At 51.0% G+C, this 27,809-nt stretch overlaps 1 protein-coding gene across 1 annotated transcript in view; it reads left to right on the top strand.

Moving 5' to 3' along the window:
* The first annotated feature begins 3,862 nt into the window (after window positions 1–3,862).
* TBX4 (T-box transcription factor 4) overlaps window positions 3,863–27,809 on the top strand; it is a 35,084-nt gene continuing 11,137 nt past the window's right edge. The window contains exons 1-5 of the mRNA XM_063173933.1: window positions 3,863–3,927; window positions 5,307–5,465; window positions 6,259–6,353; window positions 17,830–17,949; window positions 19,526–19,673. Of these exons, the coding sequence (XP_063030003.1) occupies window positions 5,310–5,465; window positions 6,259–6,353; window positions 17,830–17,949; window positions 19,526–19,673 (519 nt within the window). The 5' untranslated portion in view covers window positions 3,863–3,927; window positions 5,307–5,309. The remainder of the gene's footprint in view (window positions 3,928–5,306; window positions 5,466–6,258; window positions 6,354–17,829; window positions 17,950–19,525; window positions 19,674–27,809) is intronic.

The following is a 27,809-nucleotide window of genomic DNA, read 5'->3' as shown; positions in this document are numbered from 1 at the left end:
TTTTTAAAATACTTAAGTTTTCAAAAAATGTCTACATATATGAATATTCGTTCATAGTTTAATTATTTCTGGATACAGGTTTAACATTTCAAGGCTGCATCTTGCATAGCTTTGTTGGAAATTATGACGGGTGAGTACACTTGGTTCACTGGGATAAAATTAACAAATACCCCCCCAAAATATTTAAAAACAAATGGGAATATGGTTCCTCGTTTGATTTGCCCGGATCCAGTGGAGCATGGTGCGAGACTGAGCAGCACATTCGTTTACAACGTTTTAAAACATTCGTTAAAATATTTATTTAACAGTTTAAAACAAAGCCTTAGAGCCTACAAACGTGCCCAGGTCAGGGAAATACATGTGGATAATTGGGGGAACGATTTAGAAGCAGAGAATCACTCGCATTTCAAACCGTGCATATTTCCAATGCCCCCTTCTATGCATCTATTTTAGGCAGATGCTTAAGATTAAAGGGCTGCACGTCAGCCCGTATCTTACCCACGCTTCCTTGTCATCGTTTCTTTGCGATTAAATTTTGTGTTTTCCTTTCAGCCTAGAAGTGTTTGGTACCAGTCTCTTGGCAAAAGAGCCTGAGGAATGGAAGGGTAAAGAAATATGACCCAGCTGCTATGCACAATGAGGTTTGTAAGTCCTTGTATGGTATAAGTAAGCATATTACACAGTTATTAGAAATTTGGCACTGTCGCTGTTTAGAAGCAAGGCTCTGATGCTGTGTAATTCCTCCCGAGTTCATGCATAACTCAGTATTAGCCTTCCATTCTTCCAGCTTTGTTACTGGCCAAATTCGGCAACTTTTTCTCAGTACTCATCCATTCAAACCCTTCTCAGCTGTGTAAACCGGTGAGTTTCCTCTCAAGTCAGTAAATCTGTGCCAGCCCACGCGGTCGAGGCTCGGTCCTGACTTTCCCCCCGCCTCGCACGGGGCTCGGAGCCGCCGCCGTCGGGTCCCGTCGGGTGCGGGCTCGGGGTTCGCTGCTCCCCTCGTCTCCGTCGAGCTTGGCAGCTTTTCTCGGGGGGGAAAGAGAAGCAGGTTATCTTCGGGGGAAGAGGAGCCACGGAAAGGGGCAGCGGCTGGAAGGAAGAGCGCTGGAGCATCCGCGGGACGGATCCCACTCGGGTTTCCCCGGCCCGCGGACTGAGTGTAACTTCGGAGAAAAGCGACAGCGAACTTTTATTAATCGCCGGTGTTCAGGGCCAAGGCATGAGCGAGCTCGGTGACAGTGATGAGTGGTTTGGAGCGCTGGTCCCTGAAAGCGCTCCCTTGGCTCGGCGTTGATGAGCCGTGAATAGGAGCCACCCTGCCGTCGGGGATCCGGCCGTTTATCTGCCGGGTGATGACAGTCGGGCTGGTTTCGCCTCGCCGTCAATTGCCGCAGCCTTCGGGAAGCGCACGGAGCTGCCGCAGCCGGGGGCTCTGTCCGACCAGAACGTTTCACCCCTCGGTGTCGGCCCCGTCCCCGTGCTCGGGGGATGAGGAAATCTGTGCGGTCCCGGAGGAACCGATCCCGGAGCCCGCTAGGGGCAGGTGCTGCCCGGGCTCAGGGCACGGTGAGCCGAGCGCGGCCGGACTCAGCCGGGGCCGCACGGCGGGGAATGGGCCCGACCCCTCCGCTCCTGCATCCCCGTACGCACCGACGGGGAAATCAGGCCTGAGAGCCTTTGGATTTACTTTAATTAAATCCTCCCCACCTGGGATTGCCCCTCCGCCCTTTTTTTGCTGTTGTTCAAGGGAGAAAACACTGCATTTAACGTCGGGAAGCTCAGGTAGCAGCCGGCGTTTCCCCTTGCCGCGATTGCGGCAGGAAGGGCTGAGGGGAGACCCATCCAGACAAAGCCGAGCCCCCGGTCCCTCTGAGGCAGCAGAGTCACACCAAAATTCACCTTGCCGTGGAGCCCGGTCCTGCAGCCCACGGGGAGAGCCCGGCCCGCGGGTGGGAACCGGCGGCGGGACCGAGCGAGGGGCCGCAGGGCTGGGGCACGGCCAGGGCCCGGGGCTCAGAGGCGGCTGCGACCGCGGAACCAGCGGGAGCCGAGCCGAAGCGAGCGGGGCAGGTCAGCGGCGGGAGCGGCGCTCCGGGAGCCCTGGCTGAGCCGGGCCTCTCGCTGCCCCCTCACCCTTCGCCCCCTCTCAGTCCCCGCTCGCTCCGTGCAGGGACAGGACGGCCGCGGGTCCCCTCTCGCCCCGGCCCCGTCGGGGCCCGCCGCGGCCCGGTCTCACCTGCCCCATCCCGCTGGCTCCTGCGAGTTCCGCTCGCCTCACATCTCCCGGCCCGCTCGGGTACTTTTTTTCCCCCTTTTTTTCTTTTCTTTCTTTTTTTTTTTTTTTTTTTTTTTTTTTTTTTTTTTGGTAGGAGTGGGGAAAAGGTTCATTACGAGGTTGACCCCACTTTACTTTTTATTCTGCTCCTGTTCCCAATTTCGGCACCACGTGACGGTGGGAGTGAGTCTGGGTTTAAATTCACTTTCAAGAAAACCCCGATAAGACCCCTGCCCCTGCCGGCCCATGGCGGGGTCCCTGTGAGCCCGGCGCTGCGGCAGCGAGCGGCGCCTCGGCGCCCGCCCGGGACCCCCGGCTCGGGTAAGGCGATGAGCAGGGGCTCGGGGGGGCACGGTGAAGCGCAGAGCCTGGTGCTGTCGCGACATAGCGCGGGGCACAGAGGTGGAGGTGTCGCGACAGGCCTGTGTGTACAGGGGTAGCGCGGCCTAGGCACGGTTCGGATGTGAGGGACGGCTCGGCAGCGCTGCGGGGCTCTGTGTGTGGGGGGCTTGGTAATCGCGACAGCCGAGCTGAAGTGGCCCTTTAAGTCGCGACAGCACTCGGAACTCTCCCCCAAGGGTTCTCCTCCTGATTTGGGGGTTTAGTGGGGCGGTGGGAGCCCCGGGCAGGCGGTGCCGGTGCCGCACGGTGAGGGAGCTCCAGCGGGGCAGCCTCTTCCCTTGCCGCCCTCACCTCGGGGCGGCCTGGCCTGGCTTTGTTGTGGCCCTCAGGTCTTGCCTGCCTTGTGGAAAGGCTCGGGGCTCTCTGTCGCGACATGGAGAGGAGGGAGAGCCCTGTCCTCGTCCCCGGACTCGCAAGGGAGACTCGCAAAGGAAGGCAGGCCGCAGGCCGCGGGACAGGGATACTTTGGTTGCAGTGCAGGGTCAGGGAACCCCACGGGGATTGTGGGCCCCTCCTGAGGCGGGACCCCTGCCCAGGCGTGATTTCGGCTCTTCCCCATCACCTCTCCCGGGCTAGCCCGGCTCCCGCCGCGGGATCCCGCCGAACCGGGTGCCTTTCCATGCGCGGCCTATGCCCTCCGCTGCAGCCTCGGCCTTGCCCGGCTCCACGGCGGGCAGTGGGGAGCCCCAGGACCGTCGGGGCTGCGAGGGGGCGGTGGTGCCGAGGATGTCCCCTCTCCCCGGGCTCCTCCCGGAGCAACGAGCGGCTCCGCTCGCCGCCAGGCCCGGCGCAGCGCCGAGGCAGGCCGGGGAAGGCCGCGGCCGGCTCTGGTGCGCGGGAGCCGGGCGGCCGCTGCCCCCGCCGGTGCCCCCCGGTGCCGACCGTCGGGCGGGCGCGGGGCCGGGCCGGGCGGGCCGAGCCGGGCCGGGCGGAGCGGGCCAGAGTCGGTGTAAGGGGACGTGATTGACAGCGGCAACGTCAGCAACAGGAGGGGAAGGAAAAGGGAGGGGGGGGGAGACAAAGAGGGAGGGAGTCGAAAGGCCCCAAACTGGATCTTTATGGAACATTTTCCGCCGAGATCAAGGGAAAGTGAATCCGCGCAGCGGGGGATGCTCCGCACGCCGCTGCCATCGGGGGCCGCGGAGCCGCTCCCGGCCTGAGCACCCCGCGGATGCCCTTCATGCCGCAGCCGCCCCCAGGCCAAGCCCGGAGCCCCCCGCTGCGCCTCCTGCCCCTCGGCCGGCCGTGTGAGTTCCCGGGGTGCGGGGGGAAGGACGGGAGGGAGCGGGGGATCCAAGGGCGCGGGGCTCCCCGCAGCCCGCCGAGCCCCTGCCTGGGCGGGACACAGCCGCCAGCCTGCCCCGCTGCTCCCCGCTGCTCCCTGCTGCTCCCCGCCAGCCAACCTGCTCCGTACCTACCGGGAGCACCGGTCCGGGCTGGAGCCTTGCCCTCGGGCTTCGCCGCGGACGCCTCCCTCCCACCTGTGCCCTCCCGGTCACCCGGCTCCGCTCTGCGGTTGGGCACCGGGACACATCCGCGCCCCTCGGCTGGGGCTGTTCCGTCCCGGCACCCCGAGCCCCGGGCGGAGGGACCGGTGGCGTTCTCAGGTCATTGAGTCCCGTACCGTGCTCCCCGCTCGGTGCTCCCTGCCCCGGGGATCGCGGCTGGTCGCTGGGGTATGTGTGTCCGCTCGCACACAGCCGGGCTGGCTGTCCGGCTCCTCGGCGGGAGCTCTCCCTGGAATTCTGGTGCGAATGGAGCTGGGAGTCCCAGCCGCGCTCTCACCGGAGCTGTGCTGGAGCTGCACTTTGGGGTGCCAGTCCCGCTCTCCCTGGAGCTCTGCTGGAGCTGCACTTTGGGCTCCCAGCCCCTCTCTCCCCGTTCACAGCCGCTGTCCCGAAGAGCGGCTCGGCCTTGGCGGCGCGGGGCAGGCGCCGGGGCTGCGGGCCGGGCTCAGGACCCTCGGGGGCCGCGGGTCTGCGGCCAGCGCCGCTTTCGGTCCCCGGGACCGGCACCCCGCAGCCCCTCGGAGCTGCTCCCCCTCCGCACCGCCGCTGCCCGTCCGTCCGTCCGTCTGTCTGTCCGTCAGGCGGGGCGGGCGGCCGCGTCCCTCCGCGCTGTAAAAGTCGGCGTTGATGCGCGGCAGCCCCGGCGGAGCTGTCAGGCCTTATCTTTATTGGCTTTTCCCAGTCTCCGTCCAAGTTTAAGAGGGGCCCTTTTATCTCGGAGCCCAGCACTCCCCCTGTTTACACCGTCCGGCTCCGCCGCAGCTCTTCAGCGCGGAGCCCCCGCAGCCCCGACGGGACGGGGCAGAGAGACCGACCGGGCCTGGCCGCCCTTCCCGACGGGTACCGGAGGGGAGAAACCATCGGGGCTGGGGGCTACGGCCACATCAGAGCTGAGCTGCCCTGGCCTCACGCGTGGGCGGCTCCCCCGCGGGGGCTCAGCCGGGCACAGCGGCTTCCCCCGGGGCCCGCGGTGTCACATCGCAGTGCCGCCGCCCGAGGAGCGAGCAAGGCCGGCCCGGGAGGGCCTGACCTCGCAGGTGGCTGTGCCCGGGGCTGGGCGAGGGGCAGGACGTGGTCCCCGGTGCTGCGAGCTAACATTGACCCTCTCTTCCCCTAAGGAAATGCTCCAGGAGAAAAGCCTGTCTGAAACCGAGGAAGGGTTTCCAACAGCCCCCGCGCCCGGCCATGCGGACACCTCCGCCGGCTCCCCCGTCCTCGGCGTAGCCGGGGGGAGCAGCACGCCGCTCAGCAGCCCGCAGCTCCCCGACCCCGAGCAGGTACGCTCCGTCCGGCCGGCCCCGCGTCCTGCCCTGCTGCATCACCCCGGCCCGACACCGCGCATCCATCTCCCCCGGCCACGACGCGGGGAGGGATTGCGAGGAAAGCCCATTTTTCTTCACTTTTATTTGTTTTCATTTTTGACTGTTATAATTCTATTTTCCCTGTCCGTAGCAGGCCGCCCCGGGCCGCTGTCGGTAAAAGGCGAACCCGAGCGCTGAGAGCCGCGGCCGGCAGGGCCCGACCCGTGGCGGAGCCGCCCCGCTCCTCCCGGGGCTGCGGCCCGGCCCGGAATTCACTGCGGGTTTTCCACCCCTGAATAAACGCGGTTTCTGTGCCTTCGCTCCGCACAAGGATGCGATGTCCCCGGCATCCCGCGGAACGCACAAAGCGCGGCCCTGGATGCGGATCCGTTATCCCTGCGGCTGCTCCTGTCCCCGTTTTTTGGGAGGCTTAGGGCGAGTCTACCCCAAAAGACTTTTTTTCCCCCCGAGGAAAAAGAAAAAAAAAGAAAAAAAAAAAGAAAAAAAATCCATTTAGCCGCAGTGTCCTGCCTGGTTGTGAAAGTCTGCAATTAAAACCGGCCTCCATTTGTTTCTCTTATTTTTGGCAAAGGAGAGTGGAATTTTTGAGACTCCATCCTCCTCCCGCTCAGGCTGGTGGCTTCGCCCGGAGCCTCGGCTGCAGCGCGGGCCCTGAGTGTCCCCAGCCCTTCCCCGGCCCTGCCCAGCCCTCCTCGCACGTTTCCTCCATCGTTTCTTGCTGTTCTCATGATCTTATTTTTTTTTACAGACAATAGAAAATATCAAAGTCTATCTCCATGAGAAGGAGCTATGGAAGAAATTTCATGAAGCTGGCACGGAAATGATAATAACCAAAGCAGGCAGGTTAGTGAAAATTCCCTGCAAACATGTATTGCTTCTGATCTCTATGAAATGTCCTGTTTGCCAAGACTGGGTTTTGCAGAGTTGGTACAATCAGTGGCATTTAAAAAATATTATTGTGATTGCAGATTTCAGTAAGATCATTTTTTTTTCAGTGTAAACTGTATATGTGTTTGAGTGTGGGAGTTGGAATGTAGATGCGAGAAAATGTTGTGGGGTTGTTTGAAACGTTTAGTCCTGATTCTCTCTGGTAAGGTTTTTTTTTTTTAATTATTTTTAAATTAGGAAATTAGCGTAATTATGATGTTTTGGTTTTTTTCCAAAACAAAGAAAACCCCCTTTCCCTTTTCTGTGCTGTGCACTAAGACCTGTGCTGGGACACTCTGCACCAAAGTTTTAGCAGTACGAAGGTCCTTTTAATCTCAAAACTGAAAGAGAAAAGGGTGCCACTTCTGGATAAAAAAAAATCATCTGTTTTCCCTTGGAAACAAATAATTATTTTTATCAAAACAAAGCCCCCTCAGTGTGCACACCCAGGAAGGGAGACCAGAGGCTTCAGTTGCCCAGAGAACTCAGCCCTGCCCCTGCTCAGGGCTCATTTTCTGCCCGGGCTGCTCTGGTGGGAGAAGGCAGAATAAATGCCAGAAAATTAAGAATCAGAATTAAACCTCAGACCATTACCAGCTCGGGAATCAGTTAATTCCCGAGAAAATTAGCCGGGTGTCACTGTGGGCACCAAAGTATCTGCCCTTGGCTTCTGCGGCAGCGGGCTCACCTCGCTGCTGCTGGGGAGGAAAACTGAGGCGTTAACATTTAACTCCAGCACGGCTCAGCGCTTCTGCCTGCCCTGCCGCTGCTGTTTTACACCGTGCTAGCGAGCTGTGCAGCCAGGCACTCAAACAACGGGGAGAAAACAGAGAATAAAACCCCACAAATAATTTCTGTGCAGTATTTATTTCTGTGGTCTCGGATCCTTCGTGCAGAGCGGCCGTGGGTGCTCATGGAGTGTGTGTGTGACTTTTCTCCCCTGTTTGCTGCTCCCACTGTGAGACCCAGAACCCAACCCTCGGCGTTGGATTTTTGGGATTGATTTGAGCACTTTCCCTCTGCTTTCCCCCATCCCGGCAGTGCTGCTTGGTGTAGGGAAGTTGGACTCTAATAAGCAAGAAATTCCCATTATTCCCGCTGGAGAGGGGGTGTATGTCCCAGAAATCTTCCATTTATTTGCTCTGTGGCTGTTTGTGGAGTGGTGGTGCAGGTAACTCTGTCCTTTTCGCACCTTATTTTGGCGTATAAAATCCCAGTGCTTGTTCTGCAGCGTCTGCTGATGGGAAGAGCCGGCTTCATTTGGATGGGTCTGCTCCCTAAGTCAGCTCGGATGAGGGGATCAAGACCTCAGATATTTCACCCTTAATTTATAGTATCTGAGTGTGCCTGTGGAGATGTGTAATATCTGTACCAAATTCTGGACCCTAAGCATCCCAAACGTGCATGTTATCTCTCTGGAAGTCTGAACGTGGCTTGTTTAAACAGCTCCAGATGGACAAGGCTCAGTCCCACATTCCTTGTCCGGTGGGGCTGGCAGTGCACCTTTCAGGAGGTGGGATAGACCACAAGATGTACAAAAATTTAGGTTTTTTACGTTATTGAGTCAAACTCACCATTAGTGAAATTCAGTGCAGCACCATCGAGCTAAAATAATTTAATTTTTTTTTTATCATGAAGGGTTTTAAATTTAGAAAAAATAATGAAAGAAGTGGCTGAAACGCTGATGAATAACACGGAACAAAAGAATATTATTTTTTTTCACTGGATTCAGCTGCAAATGGTGTCAAAATCCAGGACGAGGGCTTTTATCGGTGTTTTTAGCAGCCTCGCAGCCCCTTTGCCGCCGGTGCCAGACCCGGCTCGGTTCCCCGGCCTGGCTGGGCTCTGCCGCAGCACCGACAGCAAAAACACACAAAATAATTAGCATGAAAATAGAACAACTGAAATGCCTCGAGTCCCGGTTCACAGCGATGCCACGCGTGGCCGTGCTGAGGGCAGGGCAGCCCACGAGCTGCAGTCTGCTGCTAATCCCCATGCAAAGGACAAAATGAAAATTATTACTTCATGCAGATTTTATTTTACCCAGGCTTTTTAAATAGAGAGTCGCAATAATAAACCTCCTCTTGAGCCAATTAAAAAAACGATGGTTAATGGAGATTTGTGTGCACTTGCATTTAGCATTGGGGGGGTGTGGAAAGAGGGAAAGCGGCTAATTGCAGGCACTAATCAGGACTCTAATCCCCCTCCCAGCAGGCACAGAGATGCCCCTGAATGCCGTTAGTTGAAATCACTTAAATGTAGGTCTGTCTGACCTCAAGGGGCAAAAACGAAAAGAAATGGAGGGCTGATTTTTAAATTTCAAACAACAACAAAAAAAGAGAGTGACTTTAATGACAAGTTCACTCAATGGGGAGGAAATGTAAATCTCAGCGGAAGCGTTAATTCCATGGCAATGGTGTAAAATTGCTTTTTTTGTATAAACAAGGCAAATATTGATAACTTGGTTGGGGGAGAAAGGGGGAGTCATTTGTTTCGTTCTTTGTGGAGCTCCACGGAACGAGCCAACTATAAATTATCGAGAATTTAGGGCTGAGAATTACTTTAGGGGATTATTACTCCCTCTTAGGACTGATCTGTAGGAGATATTAGGAGAACACAGCAAGCTCAGCATTGAAATAGAAATCATGTTGTTGCCAAGAAAGTTTGATTTATAAAGTGGAAACATCTTTAAAATGCACTCGCTATCTTTTTAATGTCCGACTGCTTCATTGTGGGAGGGGGAAAAAAGAGATTATTTTATATTAAAAGGATCATCAAAAGATTAAAAGTTTATGTTAGCAAAGTTCCCTGAACTTTGGAGAAAAGCGCTCGGATCCCTCCGAGCGCCCGTGGCAGCGGGATGGGCGCCGGCTCCATCACTCAGAGCCTTCCTCTCCTTCCTCCTCTTTGAGGTTTGCTCTAATTCCGCTTTTCTCCTCCGGAGGATTATCTGCTGGTGGTTTTAAAGGGCTGGCAGTCTGCGGTGCAGAGATTGCCCATCCCCGGCGCTGCCCTGGGTACCCGCGGCTGCCCGAGCCGGGGGGAACGAGAGGCAAAGCGGGCACGGGGGATCCCTTCGGGCACTGCCCGTCTCGAGGGGCGTTTTGCAGGGCAGGTTTCTCGGGAGGCAGAGGGAATCCCGTTGTTTGAGCAGCCCCTTTCCTCGGAGGGAACCCCTCTTGTTTGAGCATCCTCTCTCCGCGGAGCCCCGGCCGCTCCCGGTCCCCGCTCCCGGTCCCCATCCCTGCTCACAGCCCATTTCAGGGATGGGGGAATGAACCCAGCGCCCACAGCCAGCTGTGAGTGCCTGCTTTTGGAAATGACTGTTCACAAACTTTCCCGTGCGTGTGTATTTATATATATGTGTTTGTTAAAACAAACAAAAACCGCTCCAAAAGCAAACCAACCAACCAACCAAGAAATCCCTTCTCCCAGAAAAACTACAGAACCAAAAAATACCCTAAAAATCCATTGAAAAGTTCCAGCGGGTGAGATCCTGTTAAATGAAATTAATCAAATCAATCTAGACGCTGATGAAGGGCACGGGGTGCATTAGAGGATGCAGATGCAGCTGCACATCTGGATTCCTCCCCTCTGGCCGCCCTGCTGTGGGGGCATCGCTGTGTCCTAGCAGGGTGCACACCTTTCCTGCGGGATCTCAGGAATTCCACACTTGTGAAATTGTGCGAGGGGTGGGGAAAGCAGAAAGCAAATGAGGGATTTCGTTATAAATCTGGCTTTCCGATTTCTTCCTCTCACTTTTATGTGCTATTATTTGACTGAACAATTGTAGATTCTTTTGTAGCTCGTGGCAAACCATTCTTTGTGAAATCTCATCTTTCAGGCTTTATTTCTGCTGGAAGTTAATCTTTGCTTCCACAGCTTTCCTGGCTCAGGATTTCTTCTTTCTGTTAGATTATTTATTTTGCTCTTCCCTAGGGTTTTTTTCCCAAGGTGCCAGTCTTTGCAGCATTGTGATTTCTATCCAGGTATTGCCAAGGATAAACAATTTGATAAAGTTTCTGTTTCATCAGTAAAAAAATGCCAGTTCATAGGGTGTCTGGTCAAGTTTTTGTGAGCAGCTCCTGAAGAGAAAATAATGTGTCATTTCTCTGTGGCAGCAGAACTGCCCCTGAGGCGAAGCAGGAGGCTCGAGATACTGAATTTGAGTTTTGGCTGGAGTGCAGGGTGTGCACAGGTACAAAGCCAGCTTTGGTCTCTATGGTAGCAGGTTTTAAGAAGCATATGTAGGAAAATGCTGCAGAGGGAAAAAATAGAATTGATAAAGCGTCTTGCACGTGCGGAAAAGACCCAAATCCCCTCTAGATGTTCAGGTTTCATTTTAAAAGTGGCTTATTTCAGTTTTCTTAAAAAAAAATCTGTTCCCAATCAACTTTAGTAAACCAAAATAAAACTAGTTTTTAGGACATCAAGGTCTGAAGAAGTATAAATGCTTTGGCTAAGCTGGTGCAGCTTTCCTGTGTGAATAATCCTTTAAAAGTTAAATTTTCCATGGCTCTGTAGGGCATATGGATGCCCAGTTCTCGTTACAATTAAAGGGAAATATTTGTCCAGAATCTTTTGAGGCAGTTACAAGAATTTCTACTGATGTTTTTTGATTCAAAAGCAAACCTTAATATCCGAGATCAGCGAAGGAATGTGAACCGTCAATATAAAACATAGAAATAAAATAGATATTTGAGGAATGTTTGATCTGCTTGCTCCTAAATTTGGGGTCCTGGAATTATCCTGTTCAGGCAAACTCCTGCTTTTAGAGAAAAAGCAGGAGTGAACTCCAATGGCTCTTGGCTGTGCTGCTGAAGCTGTCAGACAGCTTTGGCAGGGGAGACAGAGCTTGTGCACGCCGAGGAGGGCAGGGATGGGGGTCTGGTTCCTCATCCACTTCTCTCTTCATCCCTGCTGTTTAAAGACATGGGATGCTCACAGCTAAGGGTGTTCCCAAAGCTTTCCCTGCTTGTCCTTGTGCTGTGGCACAGTGAGGGGAGGCTTTGGTCAAGCCCAGATCAGCTGGGGAAGGTCCCAACCATTGCTGGGGCTCTGCTGCTGCCCCAGAGGCTCCTGGACACCGGGGCTGTGGCTCCAGCAGTGCCGAGGCTGCCTCAGCTCCTCCCTCAGCCCATGGCCAGGCAGCTGGGCTGGACAGGGAGCAAACCTGCCCTGAAATGCTGTTGGTGACCAGGTTCTCTCTGAGGTACCTTTGTGCTGTGCTGCTGGTGCCACCTCTCCCATCCTCCTGCACGTTGGGACTTTCTCTGCTCAACTTGAGCTGCAGCAAAATGAAAGCCCAGAGGAGCAGCCCATGGCCAGGAGCCTGCCCGTGCCTGGAGTCACCATGGGGCAAAGAAAGGAAATGTTTCTAGACCATGAAAGCAGCCATCCAGCTCACCAAGTTCTCAAGTATGTGAGAAACAATGTTTTATTTAAAAATGAGATGTGCTAGCCAGAAGGAAAAAATACAACCTCGCCATTCCAAAATATAAAAATCCCTTAACTGTCTGACCTTCTCATCACTAGGTCATGGTCCTGCCACCAGATAAATCTCTGCTATCTGCCCATAGACTGAGAGTTCAATGTTGCTTGTGTTAGTGACAGTGAATTTGGGGCTGAAAAATGAACTACTGATGAGAACTCCTGTTGAACCTGTATTGTTTGTTATTCTGAGGCAAGGATCTGGCATGGGCTAATCCAGCACTTCAAAGTTAACTGCTCTTACTTTGTATACAGAGCGTCATAACGGAGTGGCGTGGGTGATAAGAGAAATAAGGGACTGAGGCTTAGGATACACTGGGAAAATGGGACCCTGTTGAAAAACTCTTTGATCTCTTTAAAGTATTTTCTGAAAGCAAGAATCTATCAAAAAGGAAATGCCATTTAAAAGGCTAAAAGAAACAGCTGACATCCCCAAATTTGTTTTAATCTGCCCTGGAGAATATTCTTTTTAAAGATGCGTTAAGTCAGTGGAAGAAATACTTGTCGAAAGAAGGGAAATTGGAAAAAAATGAAGAAAGGTCATCAGAATGGAGACATAGTTCTTGGAGGCTCTGCACACCATTCTTTTCCTTTCTAACAGTGAAGACAAGGAGAACATCCTCAAGCAGCCATGGCCAAGTCTCAGGAGGAGTTTGGGGCCACATGAGTCATTATCAGGGATGCAGGTGTTCACCTGCCTTGGTGTTCTGGAAGCATTGCTGGAGGCATCTCAGCATGCCCAGCAGGTTCTGAGGAGGTGCTTGCTCAGCCATGACATGGTTTGTTAGCCAAGATGTTGAGATGTTGAGTGAGCAGTTGTTTTCTGATCCTTTCACAACCTGAGGATCAGAAAACAACCTTTCACCACAGCACCGGAGTTCCAAAACTCCAGTCACTGCTTTACTTGACCATCCCAAAAGCAAGGATTGTAAAATCTCTGTCTGTCTTTTGAAATCTTTGTCTTATTGTCTTAAAAAGTAGAATTTCAGCTGCTGAGCTGCTGAAGTGCTTGAGGATGTTTTTATCCCCTTGAAAAGACAGAAGCAAGCACTCAGTGGTATCTGAAGGACCATTCACACCTCAGGGACGTGCAGTGAGTACCAATCCTCATAAATCCATGGGTTTCAGAGAGCACTGGCAGCCTTTGGTGAGGCATGGCTTGGGTTGCTCAGGTGTCCTGGTTCTGTGCAGTTTTCTCTATGGAAATACTGTTTGAATTCCCTGCTTGCCCTGTGCTGGTCAGAGACATCCCCTCCCAGCCAATGCATCCACAGGGACATCAGGAATGGTGTTGGCATCTAAGTGAAGGTCAGATTCCATCCTGGTGAGCAGGAGGGCAGTGAGGGTTTGTTGCTGATGTGCACTGTGGCACAGCACAGTCATTGTTCAGGTGAGTATCTGAGCTCTTCACTCAGCTCTGATTCCACTTTTCTGGTTTGCCATCCCCAGCCCAAAAATAAGATTTGGATGGATATGGGAGACTTTCAGCCACCCATCCCTCCAGGATCAACCAGACCTGCTCATCTGGGCATTGAAACACACGTGAGATGCCCACAGAGAGGCCAAGGCTGGAGAGCCTGAGAGGCTGGGAACTGCTGCCCCAAAGAAAAGCAAAGCTTTTCTCTTATCTCTCACTTCCAACCCAACCAGCCAATTACACATCAATTAAACTTTGTTTGAACAATAATAGAAGCTTTGGCTCCATGTCAGCAACTGCTCCACATTTAAGGGGATTGGATAGTAATAGTATAAATAAATAAACAAGAGATGCTTATTCTAACAGTTCATTTTAAAACAATTTGTGAATATCATGTAGAGATAAAATGTGCCTAGCATAAACTTAGCTAAGCAGTGACTGCTTCATTATCAGAACAAATAATTCACTAGCACATCATCTTTGAAGCTTGGGAGGCCTGTGGAATTGTGCTGCTTGTTTATTTTCCTGGCTTTTACTGGTTTTGCTACATTTCATCTGCAGGGAAGGGTTTAGCTGAGGCTGTGGCAGTGTGGTGCCAAGCTCTGGTGATGCCAGCCCTGCTCCCACTGCCCACGGTCCCAGTGCCAGGCTCGGCCCCTCTGCCCTCCCCTGGGCATCACTCAGTGACTGTGGGGTTTTAATGCCACGGGGGGTGTCCTGCTCACGCAGGAGGCACCGCAGCCTTTCCCCCATGATTGCTTTCTTTGAGGGTGCCTTTCTTTTGTGAACATAAAATCTGATTTAAGTGTTGCCTTGTGAAGGGCAGTGAGAGCTGCTGCCATGGCACAGCAGCACTTTGTCCCTTTGTCCCAGTGCAGGGGTGGGACAGGAATGTGCCTGACAGAGCCACTAAACCCAGCAGGAGACCCTCAGGATAGGGCTGAGGAGCCTGGATGGTCCCTTCTGCTCTGGCTGGAGCTGGAGGGAGGGAGAAATGGGTTTGAATGTGCCTAAAGCTGGAGTCCTGTCAATTTTGGTGTTTTGCAGAGGCTGTTGGGGCTGGTGCTTGGCTGCTTGTGCTGAGTCCCTTGTGCATCCCTGGGTGCTCCAGGGCTCGTGGCTGGTCCCTGGGTGGGCAGGGCAGCTGTGGGGCTGCTGCTGGGCTCTGCTCCCTGAGTGACCCTGCTGCCTCCACCTGAGGCCTGTGCTGGGCTGGACACACACCCGGTGTGGATTTCAAAAACAGGAATATAAACTGGGAGGAAATGGGTCCAGTGCTGGACATCCCCACTCCAGGGATGGTGTTGTCATTGGCACATTCAGAGCATTTGCTGCAGCCCATGGACACTGTGTCCAAACAGGTTTTGGGTCTGAGCAAAAGGTGATGGGGCCAGGAATTGCTGCAATGAATCTCCTGAGTGCTGGTGGCTCAAACTTCACCAGACTTGAGTGTATCTGTGCTGCACTGGTGCCCATCACTGAACCTCACTGAGTCCCGTTTGCCCAGGCAGGGCTGCAGCTGCCCTTGGCACAAGGGGTGCCCTGAGCATCAGGTGTCACCTGCTTGCACACACTCCCCAGAAGCCCCAAATTCCCAGTTTTTGTCCCCAGTTTCTGCACAGCAATGCTCTGGCCCGGTTTGGAGCCGTGTGGGAAGCAGGGTGGATAAAACAGAGATCTGCCCGGCTCTTGCTTCAGACCTCCCACCAAAGCCGGGCTGAGCTTTCCCAGAGCTTGGCAAGACTTTGGCAAGTTTTATTGCAGCACTGGGTGCTTCTTGTGCCTCTGCCGGTCCCCGAGCAAGGGATGATGAAACAGCCCATTGTGCGGGAGCCGGGCGAGCGGAGCATCCCCGGAGCCGCCCATCCGCCGGGCTCTGCCTGCCCCGGCCTGCCGGAGGGGCTGCGCGGGCAAGGCTGCTGCTGAGCCGCGGCTCCTCGTGCCTCTGAGCAGCTCCACTGACCTGTAGTAAATCTGGGGAAGCAGGCAGGTTCCTGGCCCCTTCCCAGGGAGCTCTATAGAGCCACTGTAGCAGGGCTGGTGCAGCTCCACCGGGGGGTTCTGCTCCCTTCTTAAAAATGGGACTTTTAATAAGGGCCAGGACATGATGTTAGGTGCTGTCTCTTGCTTTCTTTTTTTCATTTTAATTCAATCTCTATGACTGCATTTCCTTGGCCCCAGCTCTCGGGTTTGTCATGCCTTCCCATCAGAGATGCACAACCCATGTTTGTATCATATTGCAGAGATATTTACTAAACGAGCCTCTGCCAAGGGGTTGAGAAATATGTTTTCATTAAGAAAATTAAACTGACAAGTCCCTGGACAGCACATTAGTCGCATATTTTTTCTTTAAGGCCAAAATGCAGCAGCTAATAATAATGATGAAATGTCCGTGCACAGCCAAATTACTAAAATCTACCCATGTTTTCCTGGAAAAGAATGTGGAGAGTTGGCAAACTTGGTTGTAGCTGGGTCTGTGGACTGCTGAGCACAATGCTACCACTGCGAGATAGTGAGTGGTTTGCAAGTTAAGCAACACCTTCAATCAGATGTGAGTCCCCATTTGTTATCCTTAAAGAATTTCAGCTGTATATATTATAGTAGTACTTTGGCTCTTTGTATTTATTTTAGAGGGCTATACTAAAGAACATTATAAACTCAGGCATGTCCATGCTATATGAACTCCATATGCTGAAGCTTAATTTTAAATGCCATTAAAAAAGCACTTAACATTTACAATATATCAGTTCAGCTACTTTAGCAGCTTGGATGTTCTACAGTAAATGAAATGATTGAGGGAAAAAGAAATTCAGAAGCTCAATGTTATAAAAATCCCCAGTGCAGGTATGATACTGTCAAATTGTGTTCATTTCGTTTATGTTTTTAAATAATTTTATCCTCTTTTTTAAATTTTCTTTTTTTTCTTTTTTGTTTCATTTTAAAATGCCATTTTAAGGCCTAATCAAAAAAAATCTTGGCATTCAGATTGGATTCCTTATACAATTTTTTTCGATGTGTGAATTGGGCTGTGTATTCACAAATTGAAATGTCCTACTGTATTTACCCAGGTGCTTACCTGTAGGAGGACAAGGTTAAGAGGAGTGCAGAGTTTATGAATGAAAATCAAAGAGGGACATTGCTAAACCACCCCTTTTTAGTCCAGGCTAATTACATGGTAAACATCTGGAATTTATGCAGGGCGGTTAAAAGAGTCAATTGAAAGGATTTTGAACAGGGCCCATTTTGTTGCCTTCTCCCCAAGCAGCGACAAAATGGTGCTGCAGACTTGGACCAGCTCAGGAAAAGAGGGATAAAGTGGGGGACAGAGTGGCCTTGATGTCTGATGGAGAAATGACATCAGGATTTGGGCCCATCTTAATTCACGCAATTCGAACGAGGCTGGGATGTGGCAATTCTCATCCTCCATCCCCTGTGGAAGGAGAACTTTGTGTCCTGGCTGGAGGGCTGTGGTGAGCCAGTTTGCTCTATTGACTCGGGTGTTTTTACTGGATGAGGAGGAGGTGGGGAAGATGGAGCCAAGAAAACAGTTATTCTGAGGATGTGAAGTGCCTAATCCTGCAAATCCTGGCTGCTGATGCGGCCTCGGGGGATTGGGAAGCCCATGGCAGTGTCAGTATCCATTAGGGCCCTCTCCTTTGGATTGCAGGGCTGGACTGGGAGGGAACCGGCTGTTTTCACAGCAATAGCTTTATAAAAAAGTATCATTTAATATCACAAAGAGTCTTTAGAACTGTAAGGCATGTCAGTGTTCTCTGTGATGCACTGGTTTATGGGATGCTCTAGTTTGGTGTTGGTTGCTGGAGCCAGTGGGACAGGCACATTTTGGTGGGAAGCTCTGCCAGGCTCCAGCAAGGTTTAAGGGGTGTGCTGTGAATTTGGGAAATCTGGGAATGCCAGAGGAGCCTGTCTGCACCACCTCAGGGTTTAACCCTTTGTTTCCCTCAGGCTTTGCAGATCCTCAGTTCTATTTGTTGGAGGGAACACAGGAGGAGTGGTGGGACCTGGTGGATATTGGGATCATTTGGATGACAAAACCTGTGCTCTGTTTCCTCTGAAAGGCAGTCATGTCTCCAGACTTTTCAAACACTTCCACAGCAGCAAGAAATCTGCAATTTTGGTGCTGCCATAAGCCAGGCAGAGCCTCCTGTAGAAGTGAGGGCTCCTTGTCCAGGCCTCCCACAAACAGGGATGTGTTGACCCCCCTGTATCTCTCTCTGCACCCTCCTTTTCCTGGCACTGGCCCACAGCCCCCTTCCCTAAACCCTTATCAAAATTTGTGCCCACTTTTGCACTGGCACACGCTCTGGAAAGAGAGAGTTTAATTCAGGTATGAACAAGAACCAACAATGTCCTGGCATGAATCCCTCTGATGGTGGATCTGCTTTTTGGGCTGCTGCTCCAAGTTTCCATCAGTTCCAGTGCTTGCACCCCTCACTAACGTGGTGACCCTCTGCTTTCCCTAAGGAGGATGTTCCCCAGTTACAAGGTCAAAGTGACTGGAATGAACCCCAAGACCAAATACATTTTGTTGATCGACATCGTCCCGGCCGACGACCACCGCTACAAATTCTGTGACAACAAATGGTAAGACAACACTTCTGTTTGCCTGCTTTTCCATAAGAAATTTGCAATTGGATCAACCATTTGTTGTGCAAACTTAGAAACCAACAGAAACACCTTCCCACAGGAGGGCTGCCAACATCCCAGAGCTCTCTTTGGTGGAGCAGTGATGGACACGAGAGCCAGGGCTGGAAGTTTAAACCAGACAAATATAAAATGAAATATTGTTAACAGGCTGGGTGGTTAACTGCTGGAAAAAAAGTGCTGCTGGGGTGGTGACTTGTCCATCCCAAAGTGTTCTAGGCTGGGGAGTTTTCTTGGAGAAGATGCTTTAGGCCAAGCACGGGTTATCTGGCTGTGTGCAGTGTAGGAGGGTAAAGCCACAGCCTGCCTTGTACCAGAGGCTGGACAGGATGACCTAATGGTCCATTTTGGCCCTCAAAATTAGGTCTTTGTGTGACTCCAGAAAAGTTTTAAATTCCTTTCTTCTATAGTAATATTTTGCTTTTAGGAGAGCAGCTATAAAACGAAATATGGGGTGGTTCACTCAGAGCCCTGATTCTCTTCTGTTATTCTTCCTTTCCCTGTGCCTTTCCCAGCAGAGTTACTTACCCGAGAGGCAGCTGGGATTTTTGCTCTCTGACAAAGGAAACGTGTTGTTTTCTCTTTTGATTTCCCCCCACAAAATGCCCGGCAGCCTCCCTCACTGCCACTATTCGCTGTGGTTTCCCCAAACCCTTCCCCTGGCTGCTGCCTGCTGAAAAGCAATGGAAAATTTCACAGGGAATGAGCCCAGTGACATCCCAGAAAGCAGAAATTATTTACTTGCCCATTAGGGCTGCTCCAGTTAAAAAAAAATCCCTTTTCCGTGAGCTTTTGTCCCGGAATGCCGCTGGGTAAGAGGAGTGGACTGAGGGTCTCTGCACCACGGTGGCCACTTTGTGTGTTTCAGACATTAAACACGAGATGATGGATAGTCCTTAACTCTGTTTAATTTAATTTTTGCCAGCCCTAGAGCTGTTTCCCCTTTTCCTTTTATTGCTGCTGGAAAGTTTCTGTTGTTTTTGGTAATATTGCTTTTATTGGGGTTTTATAAGAGGAGAACAATGTGGAGCACCGAGGGCGTTGCCATTGAATGATGTCTCATGGCTGGGCCTTGTGTCCATGAGGGTTGGTGGTGCTGTGGGGCAAGGGGAGCTGGGCCAGAGTGGGGAGCAGCCCCTTCCCACTGGGACAGGCTGTGGGAGCTGTGAAGGTGCAGCCACACCAGTTCCGCTCCTGCCCACAGGTACTTTCTGCCATCTCCCTTTGCAGAAGGCTCTTTGAAGATTTCCAAAAACCCAGACAAGTTTTCCTCCTCAGAAGAGTCTCCACAATGCCCATGTGAGGACACTGCCCCAAGGAAATGCCACATGGGAGCGGGGATGGCGTCGCTGCCAGCCCGTGATGCTGAAACAGGGATCCCAAAGCAGGGGCCTCCCTGTGTCCCCCTGTCCCAGTGCATCCCCCCAGGGCGGGCAGGAGGGGTGCTGGGATGAGCCCAAGGACCAAAAGCAGTTGCAGGTGCCAGGGTGATGCCATGTGTCCCCTCTGTTGCCAGGATGGTGGCTGGGAAGGCCGAGCCGGCCATGCCGGGCAGGCTGTACGTGCACCCCGACTCCCCGGCCACGGGAGCCCACTGGATGAGGCAGCTGGTGTCCTTCCAGAAGCTCAAACTCACCAACAACCACCTGGATCCCTTTGGACACGTAAGAGAGACATTCTGCAAGGGCCCTGGGTGGAGGTGGGCTCAAAATGCTGGGTTTGTGTCTGGGATGCCGGGTGGGATACAACAATAATCATTAATTTGATAATCATTAATTTAATAATAAGGAATAACATTATTTTGTGCTTTGGGGGAGTGTTTAAAGCAAAGGGAGAGGGTCTGTGTGCTTCCCCTGCTCTTGGAAATGCAGCCATGACTGGCTCAGTTGTGTCCTGCTGGATCCCACAGAGGTTTTATTTTCTGCCCAGGATCTTTCCAGGCAGTGCTGTGGGATTTTCAGCCTGGCACGTGGTACATGCAGCTCACAGAAGCTGTTGCATAAACTCCTGATTTTCCAACTGGCTTTGGCAGCCCTAAAAAAGATCAAGTATTTTATTTGGAAAATCTTGATTCATGTGTATTGGGGAGAGGTGGGGAGCACACAGTTATCTGCCCCAGTGCATTTAATAACTCAGAGCAAGGGCCCTGGCAGCCTGTCAGGAGAGCGAGTGCTCAGATACTGCATATAAAAACTCAGACCTGTCTGGTTTGCACAATTTGAGCTGGAAGTCATGTAAAAATAAACCATCCTTGGTGAGAGGAAGGGAAGAGAGAGTTTAAAATCCTTTTAGGTTTAGTGCCATCAGCTCCTCCTTGTACCAAAGGTAAGAGAATCTAATTTGTGTCATCAAATGTGGGTTTTAACCTGATGGTGTTTTAAGCAGCAGCAGTTTGGAGGGCAAGGGAGGCTGTGAGAAGGGTGCAGAGTGGGAAGGGATGTATCTGTCTTGCTTAAAATGATTGTGCATTGAGCCTCTAAAGAGCAGCTTTTTATTTGGAGTCAGTGTCCCAATGCCTCCCAAAGCTGTCCAGAAAGTGTGATTATGGCTAAATCAGCTGCAGCTCCTGACTCCAGAGGCAGGACGACTCCACCAGCTTAAAACACTGCTAAAATCCAGAATTTTTGCCAGTGTTTGTGATTTTTTTGTGGATTTTGAGCCTCCAAAAGCTGGGCCCTGGCAGGGACTCGGTGATAACCCAGCCCCGTGCTGGGCCCTGACCCCCTCCCCACCCTACTGACCCCATGAGACATGTGTGAGCTTCAAAGGCTCCCCGGCACCTTTAATGCTGCTGTCATTAATCACAGCCCCTCCCTGCTCCCCTCAAGGGGGGAAGCACCACGGAAATGAAATGAAACAACTGTGGCAGGGTTCTGCCAGTGACAGTGACACAGCCACCCCTGTGTCAGGGCTCTGCCAGTGACAGTGCCACAGAGCCACCCCTGTGTCAGGGTTCTGCCAGTGACAGTGACACAGCCACCCCTGTGTCAGGACTGTGTCAGTGACAGTGACACAGCCACCCCTGTGTCAGGGCTCTCAGTGACAGTGCCACAGAGCCATCCCTGTGTCAGGGCTCTGCCAGTGACAGTGCCACAGAGCCACCCCTGTGTCAGGGCTGTGTCAGTGACAGTGCCACAGAGCCACCCCTGTGTCAGGGCTCTGTCAGTGACAGTGACACAGCCACCCCTGTGTCAGGGCTCTCAGTGACAGTGCCACAGAGCCACCCCTGTGTCAGGGCTCTGCCAGTGACAGTGACACAGAGCCACCCCTGTGTCAGGGCTCTCTCAGTGACAGTGCCACAGAGCCACCCCTGTGTCAGGGCTCTCAGTGACAGTGACAGTGCCACAGAGCCACCCCTGTGTCAGGGCTCTCAGTGACAGTGACACAGTGTCACCCCTGTGTCAGGGTTCTGTCAGTGACAGTGACACAGAGCCACCCCTGTGTCAGGGCTCTCAGTGACAGTGACAGTGCCACAGAGCCACCCCTGTGTCAGGGCTCTGCCAGTGACAGTGCCACAGAGCCACCCCTGCCACCGTTTGGCTGCCACAGCCATCCCGAGGTGCTGGCTTTGCACGTGGCATTTTTTCACTCAGTGTTTTCCTCTTGGTTAACTCTGCAGCTTAATATACGACTGTTTATGCTGTAAAATGTAAACCATAAAACATGCAGGATGTGCCATGTGGCTGTAAAACAAACAGGATGTGCCGTGTTGGTTTTGCAACTTTAAACGTTTGCTTTTCCCGACTTTGTCATTTTTTAACTGAGATTTTAGCGCTGCATTTTAACAGGCAAGGTTTTAACCCCCTCGTCCTTTCCAATGAACAGCCTGCTTGTCTTTTCCCTAGTGAGACAGTGCTTTGGGTTTTGGGGTGATATCCACCATGCTGTGGCTCCAGATGAGCCCTGCTCAGTGCCTTGGGCCATGAACCACAGCCCAGCACCTTCCCTCTCACATTAATGGGAAAATGCCTGAAATAATCTATTTTAAAGTGTTTGCTGCTCTGTTCAGGCACTGGCAGCCTGCCTGGCTAAATGGGACTGAACCCCTCCTCAGCCAGCTCCTCATTAGGCTTATTAATTAATCCTCTGCTTTGGAGATGTGGTGCTTCCCTTTTTGTGGTGCCCGTGGAGGAGAGCTGGGCTCTGCAGCAGGAGAGGGGCAAGGCTGCACCAGCTCAGGCTGAGAGCAGTTCTGCTCTGCAGGGCCTGTCCCACGAAGGCATTACGTTAGGAATAATAACAGCTTCTCATTTCTAGGAATTTGTTCCCAGTGACTGCAAACACTTTCTTAAAGCTCCCTAAAAAAACAAGTCAGAAAAGCCACAGGGTTTGTTTGCCTTCCCGTGCGCCAGCACAGCCTGCCTGCCTTTCCTTTTGTCTTTGATTTCCTCCAAACCTCAAAACCACGTGGAGTGAGGATTTCTGCAGCCTTGGCTGGGGCATTTTTGGGTGTGTGGGCAACTGCCCAGGCAGAGCTGGGCTGGGTCACCCACCCTGGCACCCTGGGCCACTGCAGTGTCCCCATCCCTGCATGGGGCGCAGCTCCTCTGAGCCAGGGATCTCACCTGAAAGACAGGCAGCAGAGATTTCACATGATTTATCAATAAATGAACCCATTTATCCATCCATGCCCTGACTGTGCACTGAAATAGCTGCTCAATATCAGGGATGAGCAGCCCCTGGAGATTATAACTGGAGGCACATCTGAGGCTTAAAGTAAATAAGATAAACATCTTAATTAATAAACTATGGAGCTGAAGCTTTTGCTGCAATCCATGGAATTAGGCTGGAGATTATTTGCCATGCTGGGGATGTGGGAAAGCCTCACTCCCTGCCACCAGCCCTTTCCTGCAGCCCCACAATCCCCACTCCTGCTTGCCTGGCCCGTTATCTGTTGTGGTCAATTATTACACTCAGAGGCATGGGAGGCATTTGTCAATGCAGGCACCTAAAACTGAGCAGGTTTTATATCAGAACAAACTCAGAGCTCTGTAATCTGCCTCAAACCCCTGTGGCTGAGCAGCTTTTGTGGCAGGTAAGGCTGTGCCCAGCTCACACAGCACAGCCTGAGAACGTGGGCTGTATATTCTGCTCCGGGGGGATTTTTCATCCATGAAAGGCTTCTTTCACACCAGGCTTAACAACTGAGGAGCCTTCATGTTGGAAATGGATTAAGAAATCAGCAGCCACTGTAATGTTTAGCTACAGTGAGGTCTATCTGATCCCAAAGAAAGCACTGTAAGCCACCTATGCTTAGAGTGAAATCTGAATTTATGTATTTTCAAAGCATTACATGCAGAGATAATCAGCCTGATAGAGCCTCTGATTTATGTGGGGCTGGTGAGTGATCCTGGGCACGAGGGATTCTGGCAGGGCTGGTGCTCTGCTCTCTGATGCCACGGGAGTAACAGGGCATTTGCAGAGGTGAGAATAATCTTGGAAGTACCAGCAAGGGTGGCACATCCCTTCCCCATTCCCAGTGTCTGCTGCCTGGCAAATACCTGGCAGTGTTCTCCAGGTGAAAAATGGGAATGACTCCATCACTGGTGCTGCCTTTTAATTGCCATAATTACTTTATCTGCTTTTAAAAAAAGCTTTTATTTTAGTTTCTGAGATGTAACCAAGTGAGGTTTAAAGCTACAGGATATTATAGATGGCCTGTCACTCATAACAGCATTTGAAGTGATATTCCTGTTTTTCTTGACCAAAATCTCCTGTTTACTGGCTTCACTCATTAATGCTGATGAGTTTGTTATTTCTCTTCAGATTTAATATTTGCACACTTGGTTTTATTTGATTATCACTGAAAGCCTTAATTTTTCCTCTAGTCCTGGGGTTTCCTTTTCATTTTTCTGTTAATTAAATCAGTCTTTTTCTGCCTGTGCCCGTCAGACGCACTCAGGCACTTTTAATTAGCTCCACGTCCTACTAATCTTGCAAAACCCTAATTTTGATTCATAATTTTTTTTTATTTGTTTGCTTTATGACTTGTGGCCAAGCAGTTTCCTCTCGGGTGCTGGTGGGAGGTTTCTGTGCTGCCTTGGAAGCAGCTTCCCCACCCGGGGCACTGGGAGCACCAGAGAGAGGCAGGGAGGGAGGGATGGGGGAGATCCTGCCTGGGGAAAAGGACACAGCCTCACCCCTCTTGTCCTGCTCAGAGCAATCTTCAGCTAAAAATTTCCTGTATTTTTAGGTATAACATTTTGGGGGTTTATATATATATATTTTTTTTTTTTAAAAATCATTTTATATATTATATATTATTTATATATATATGTGTGTGTATATACATTTATATGTATAAATAATCTATATTTTTTCTTAGATATAAAGAAAATGTTTATATGTCTATTTTATTTATATTTATAAGAATATTTATATTTTTAAGAATATATATATATATATATATATATATATATATATATATATATATATATATATGTAATCTTCCCCAATACCAAACCACCTTTTTTCCCAGTCCATTTAAACCTTGGAAAACCCCTTTTGTCCACCCCTAAATTTGCAGGCAATTTTTTTCAGAGCATCACTAAGCCTTCTGCTGAAAGAATATCCAAGAAAAAAAATTAATTCCTTTCCTTTTTTTCCTTTTATTTTTGGTACCCATTCATTTGAGGAAATCAGAGCAATAGTGGTGCCCAAATAAATTACAAAGTGAGGTTTTACATTGTTTGCTGGGGAAAAGAAAGGAGCAGAGCTGTGTCCCCTGGGATGGTGTGTGTTCCACAGGGAGGGATGGATCCAGGGTTTCCATTTCAGTCCTGGGGAAGAAGTGGCCAGTGGGCTTGGTGGTTGAAAAGAAGATTTACTTCTGTCTGTTAAATCTTTTTGTTGCTACATTGCTGGTTGGTGTGAGTCCAGTGCAGCAGATTTTGGTGAAGTTGGACTGGAATCAGACCCTGAAATGGTCAGGTTTGGAGTGGGAGGCAGCCTGGGGAAGGCAGGGCAGAGGTGACAGTGGGGGTCACACCTGGGGTGTCCCAGGGTGCCACACCTGGGCTCTGCCCACCCCACAGTGGAGCTGGGATCACCTCAAAGCTGTGTCCTGATGGATTCCAGCTGATGGCAGATGAAAAGGAACCGAGGGAGAACAAACCCAGAAAGCCCAGCTTTGGCCATCTCCTCAGGAACTTTTGTCTGAGCTCATGTTGAACCTTTTCCCAGGATTTTCCAGGCCTGCTTTGATTCCCTCTGTGCAGATTGCCAGGGCAGTGTGGATTTGGGAGGCTCCCCTGCAGGAGCAGCCTGGGCTGGGGCTGGGGCTGGGCTGTGCCTGCCTTGGGCAGAGGGGGAATCCTGCCCTGGAAGGGAAAATCTGCAGGATGGGATTCAGGGAATATCACAGCTCCTGTCTGAGCTGCTGGAGAGCCTGTGGGCACAGAGTGTTGTATTTGCTTGAACTGGGTGATGTCAGGGGCCTTTCCCACTGTAAATGTTGGTGTGATTTTCATGCTGCCTTTGGGGTGAGGTGTCCCAGGGTGGGTGCAGGGAGAAGAGGGATCTGTGATCCCAAATGCCCTGGACACATCCTGGCAGCACAGCTGGGTCAGCTCCAGAGCTGATGGAGCATCTCCAACCCATTCATTCCTAAAAACCCCTTCAGTCTGGGATGGTTTGTAGCACCTAATGCTCTAAATATTAATTGAGATGATTCTGCAGAGCCCCCTTGATTAAAACACCATTTTTTCCATGCAGAAAACTGGATTGTCAGGTTTTTGTGCTGGGCTGTCACACTCCAGCCCAGAGTCCCAATGTGGGACCAGGGCCAGCCTCACTCAAAGGCTTTTTCACTTTGAAAGAATAGAGGGAAGGAAGAAAGAAGCAGAAAATATATTAAAATGCAAGATTTTATATTAGTTATGTGATCCCCCGGGAGCAACCATAAAATTATGTGGCTTTTTCGTGGCCATTTACTATTCAATATAAAAAGGGGAGTTGCCATAGCAACCCCTGCATCATCTGACATCTGATACCTTGGTGAAACAGGGAGCTCTTAAATCAACTCCCCAAATTTCATATGAAAGTAAATACATTTTACTGGTGATTGCAAGGCGAGTTTGCTTGTGACAAGGAATGTGGCACCATTTCCCCAGCTCAGCTCGTGGCCTTTGGGTCCCATCCTGCAAATTCAGGCCCTGGAGCTGACATTACTCAGCAGTGTGAGAGATTAGAAGTTAGTGGAGTTTGTTTTCCTAAGTAAAATTAAATGAAAGGAGCAAATGACACCATTTCTTTTAACATTTCTTGCTGACTGGGGAATGCCAAAAAAATGAAGAAGTTGAGCTCTGTAACAGCTGAAGTTCCAGCTGCAAGTTGTGAGCAGCACAAAGGAGGGAGACAGAGGGGTAAAAATAAAAATTAGGAGGATGTTTGTGTAAGCTCACACTGGACTTTGGGGTTGGGCTGTGTCACAGGCTGCTCAGCACGTGTGACATGAGGGGTGGCCGTGACACCACCCTGGGGATGCTCTGGCTCCTCTGCAGTTCCAGGGGCAGGGGGAGCAGCCAAGAGGGGCAAAACATTCCCAAAATATCCAGGAGCTCTTTGGGTCTCACCTGGGGCAGCCCAGGAGGGTCCCCACCACTGGGTCCCTGCCAAAGTACCTACTTTTTGTACAAAACCGATTTAAAAATATGTGTGACAGTGTCTGACACTGAATTCATCTCCCCAGGAACAAGGGAAGTGCAGGAAAATACAAAGGTACTGTTTTAGCATCACCTCTGAGGCCAAGGGCTCCTACATCACTGCTCAGAGCTCTGTCCCATCATTTAAAATACTTCTCATTTTTGACACAATTCTTGAAGACAATCTTTCCACTGATGCTCGTCACTGGAGTGGAATTTACATTTGTTTTGTGTATTTTTAGCTTTCCAAAGCAGCCTTGAAAACTATTTAGCCTGAATTGTTGGCATTTCACTTTGCACAGGCTCCGTGTTTTGTGGCTAAAGGTTGGTTTTGGGGTGGTTTATGAGGATTTTGAATGCACAGGGATCACAGCAAGCACAGGTGAGGAGGATTTGTGTGCAGACACAGCCTCTGTGCAGGAGTTTTTAAGAAAAATGCTGGTTTTATGCAGAGAGTGATTGCTGACCCCAAAAAGGTGTGAAATCCCCTCTGCAGCTGAGGGGGGAGCCACACACTCAAATTCCAACAGGAATTTTGAGACAGGTGAGCAAGTATTGACTTTTTGTGCAAGGGACTGAAATGCCCAAACTTGTAAATGCAGTGGGCAAAATTTGGCCATTTCGGGTTTTTTCATGATGAAACTCCAGGCAAATCTGCAGCCACAACTGAAGCATTGAGCATCTGTCAGAAATCTGAGTTCTTCTGTCAGGCTCCAAGAACTTAATTTGTTCATTTTGGAAATTGTTTGAGCTCCTTGACTTTGAAGTGTTATTAAAAATACATTTATCTTTTTAAAGGGGTCATTATAGCCCAGTGGATCCTTTGGAGGGGGAACACAGGCTATTCATGCAGGGTGTATCAAAACTTGGGCTCCTAATTTTCCCTTTGGAAATCTCAGTTTAAAGTTGTTTTCTCCATCCTGAAGCCGAGTTCCTCTGGCTCTGGGAGAAGCCACCCGTGCTGGGCAGTGTGGGACAGACACCGAGACAGCTCAGCAATCCCCAGCTTTTGCTCCACACAGCCATTATTTATCAGCATGCCTCAGCTCTTAATTACTGAAAATTGAAATGTCCCTTTTTAATGAAAGTCCTGTCCCTTGGGTGTTGCTTTGTTTTATGAGTGGCTGATACATGAAAGCAGAGAAAAGGCTCCAGCTC

The sequence above is a fragment of the Melospiza melodia genome, chromosome 21 (genome assembly GCF_035770615.1).
Source record: "Melospiza melodia melodia isolate bMelMel2 chromosome 21, bMelMel2.pri, whole genome shotgun sequence".
Classification (NCBI taxonomy): Eukaryota; Metazoa; Chordata; class Aves; order Passeriformes; family Passerellidae; genus Melospiza; species Melospiza melodia.
Note: the sequence above shows the minus strand (reverse complement) of the source record. Positions and strands in the feature narration are given on the sequence as shown.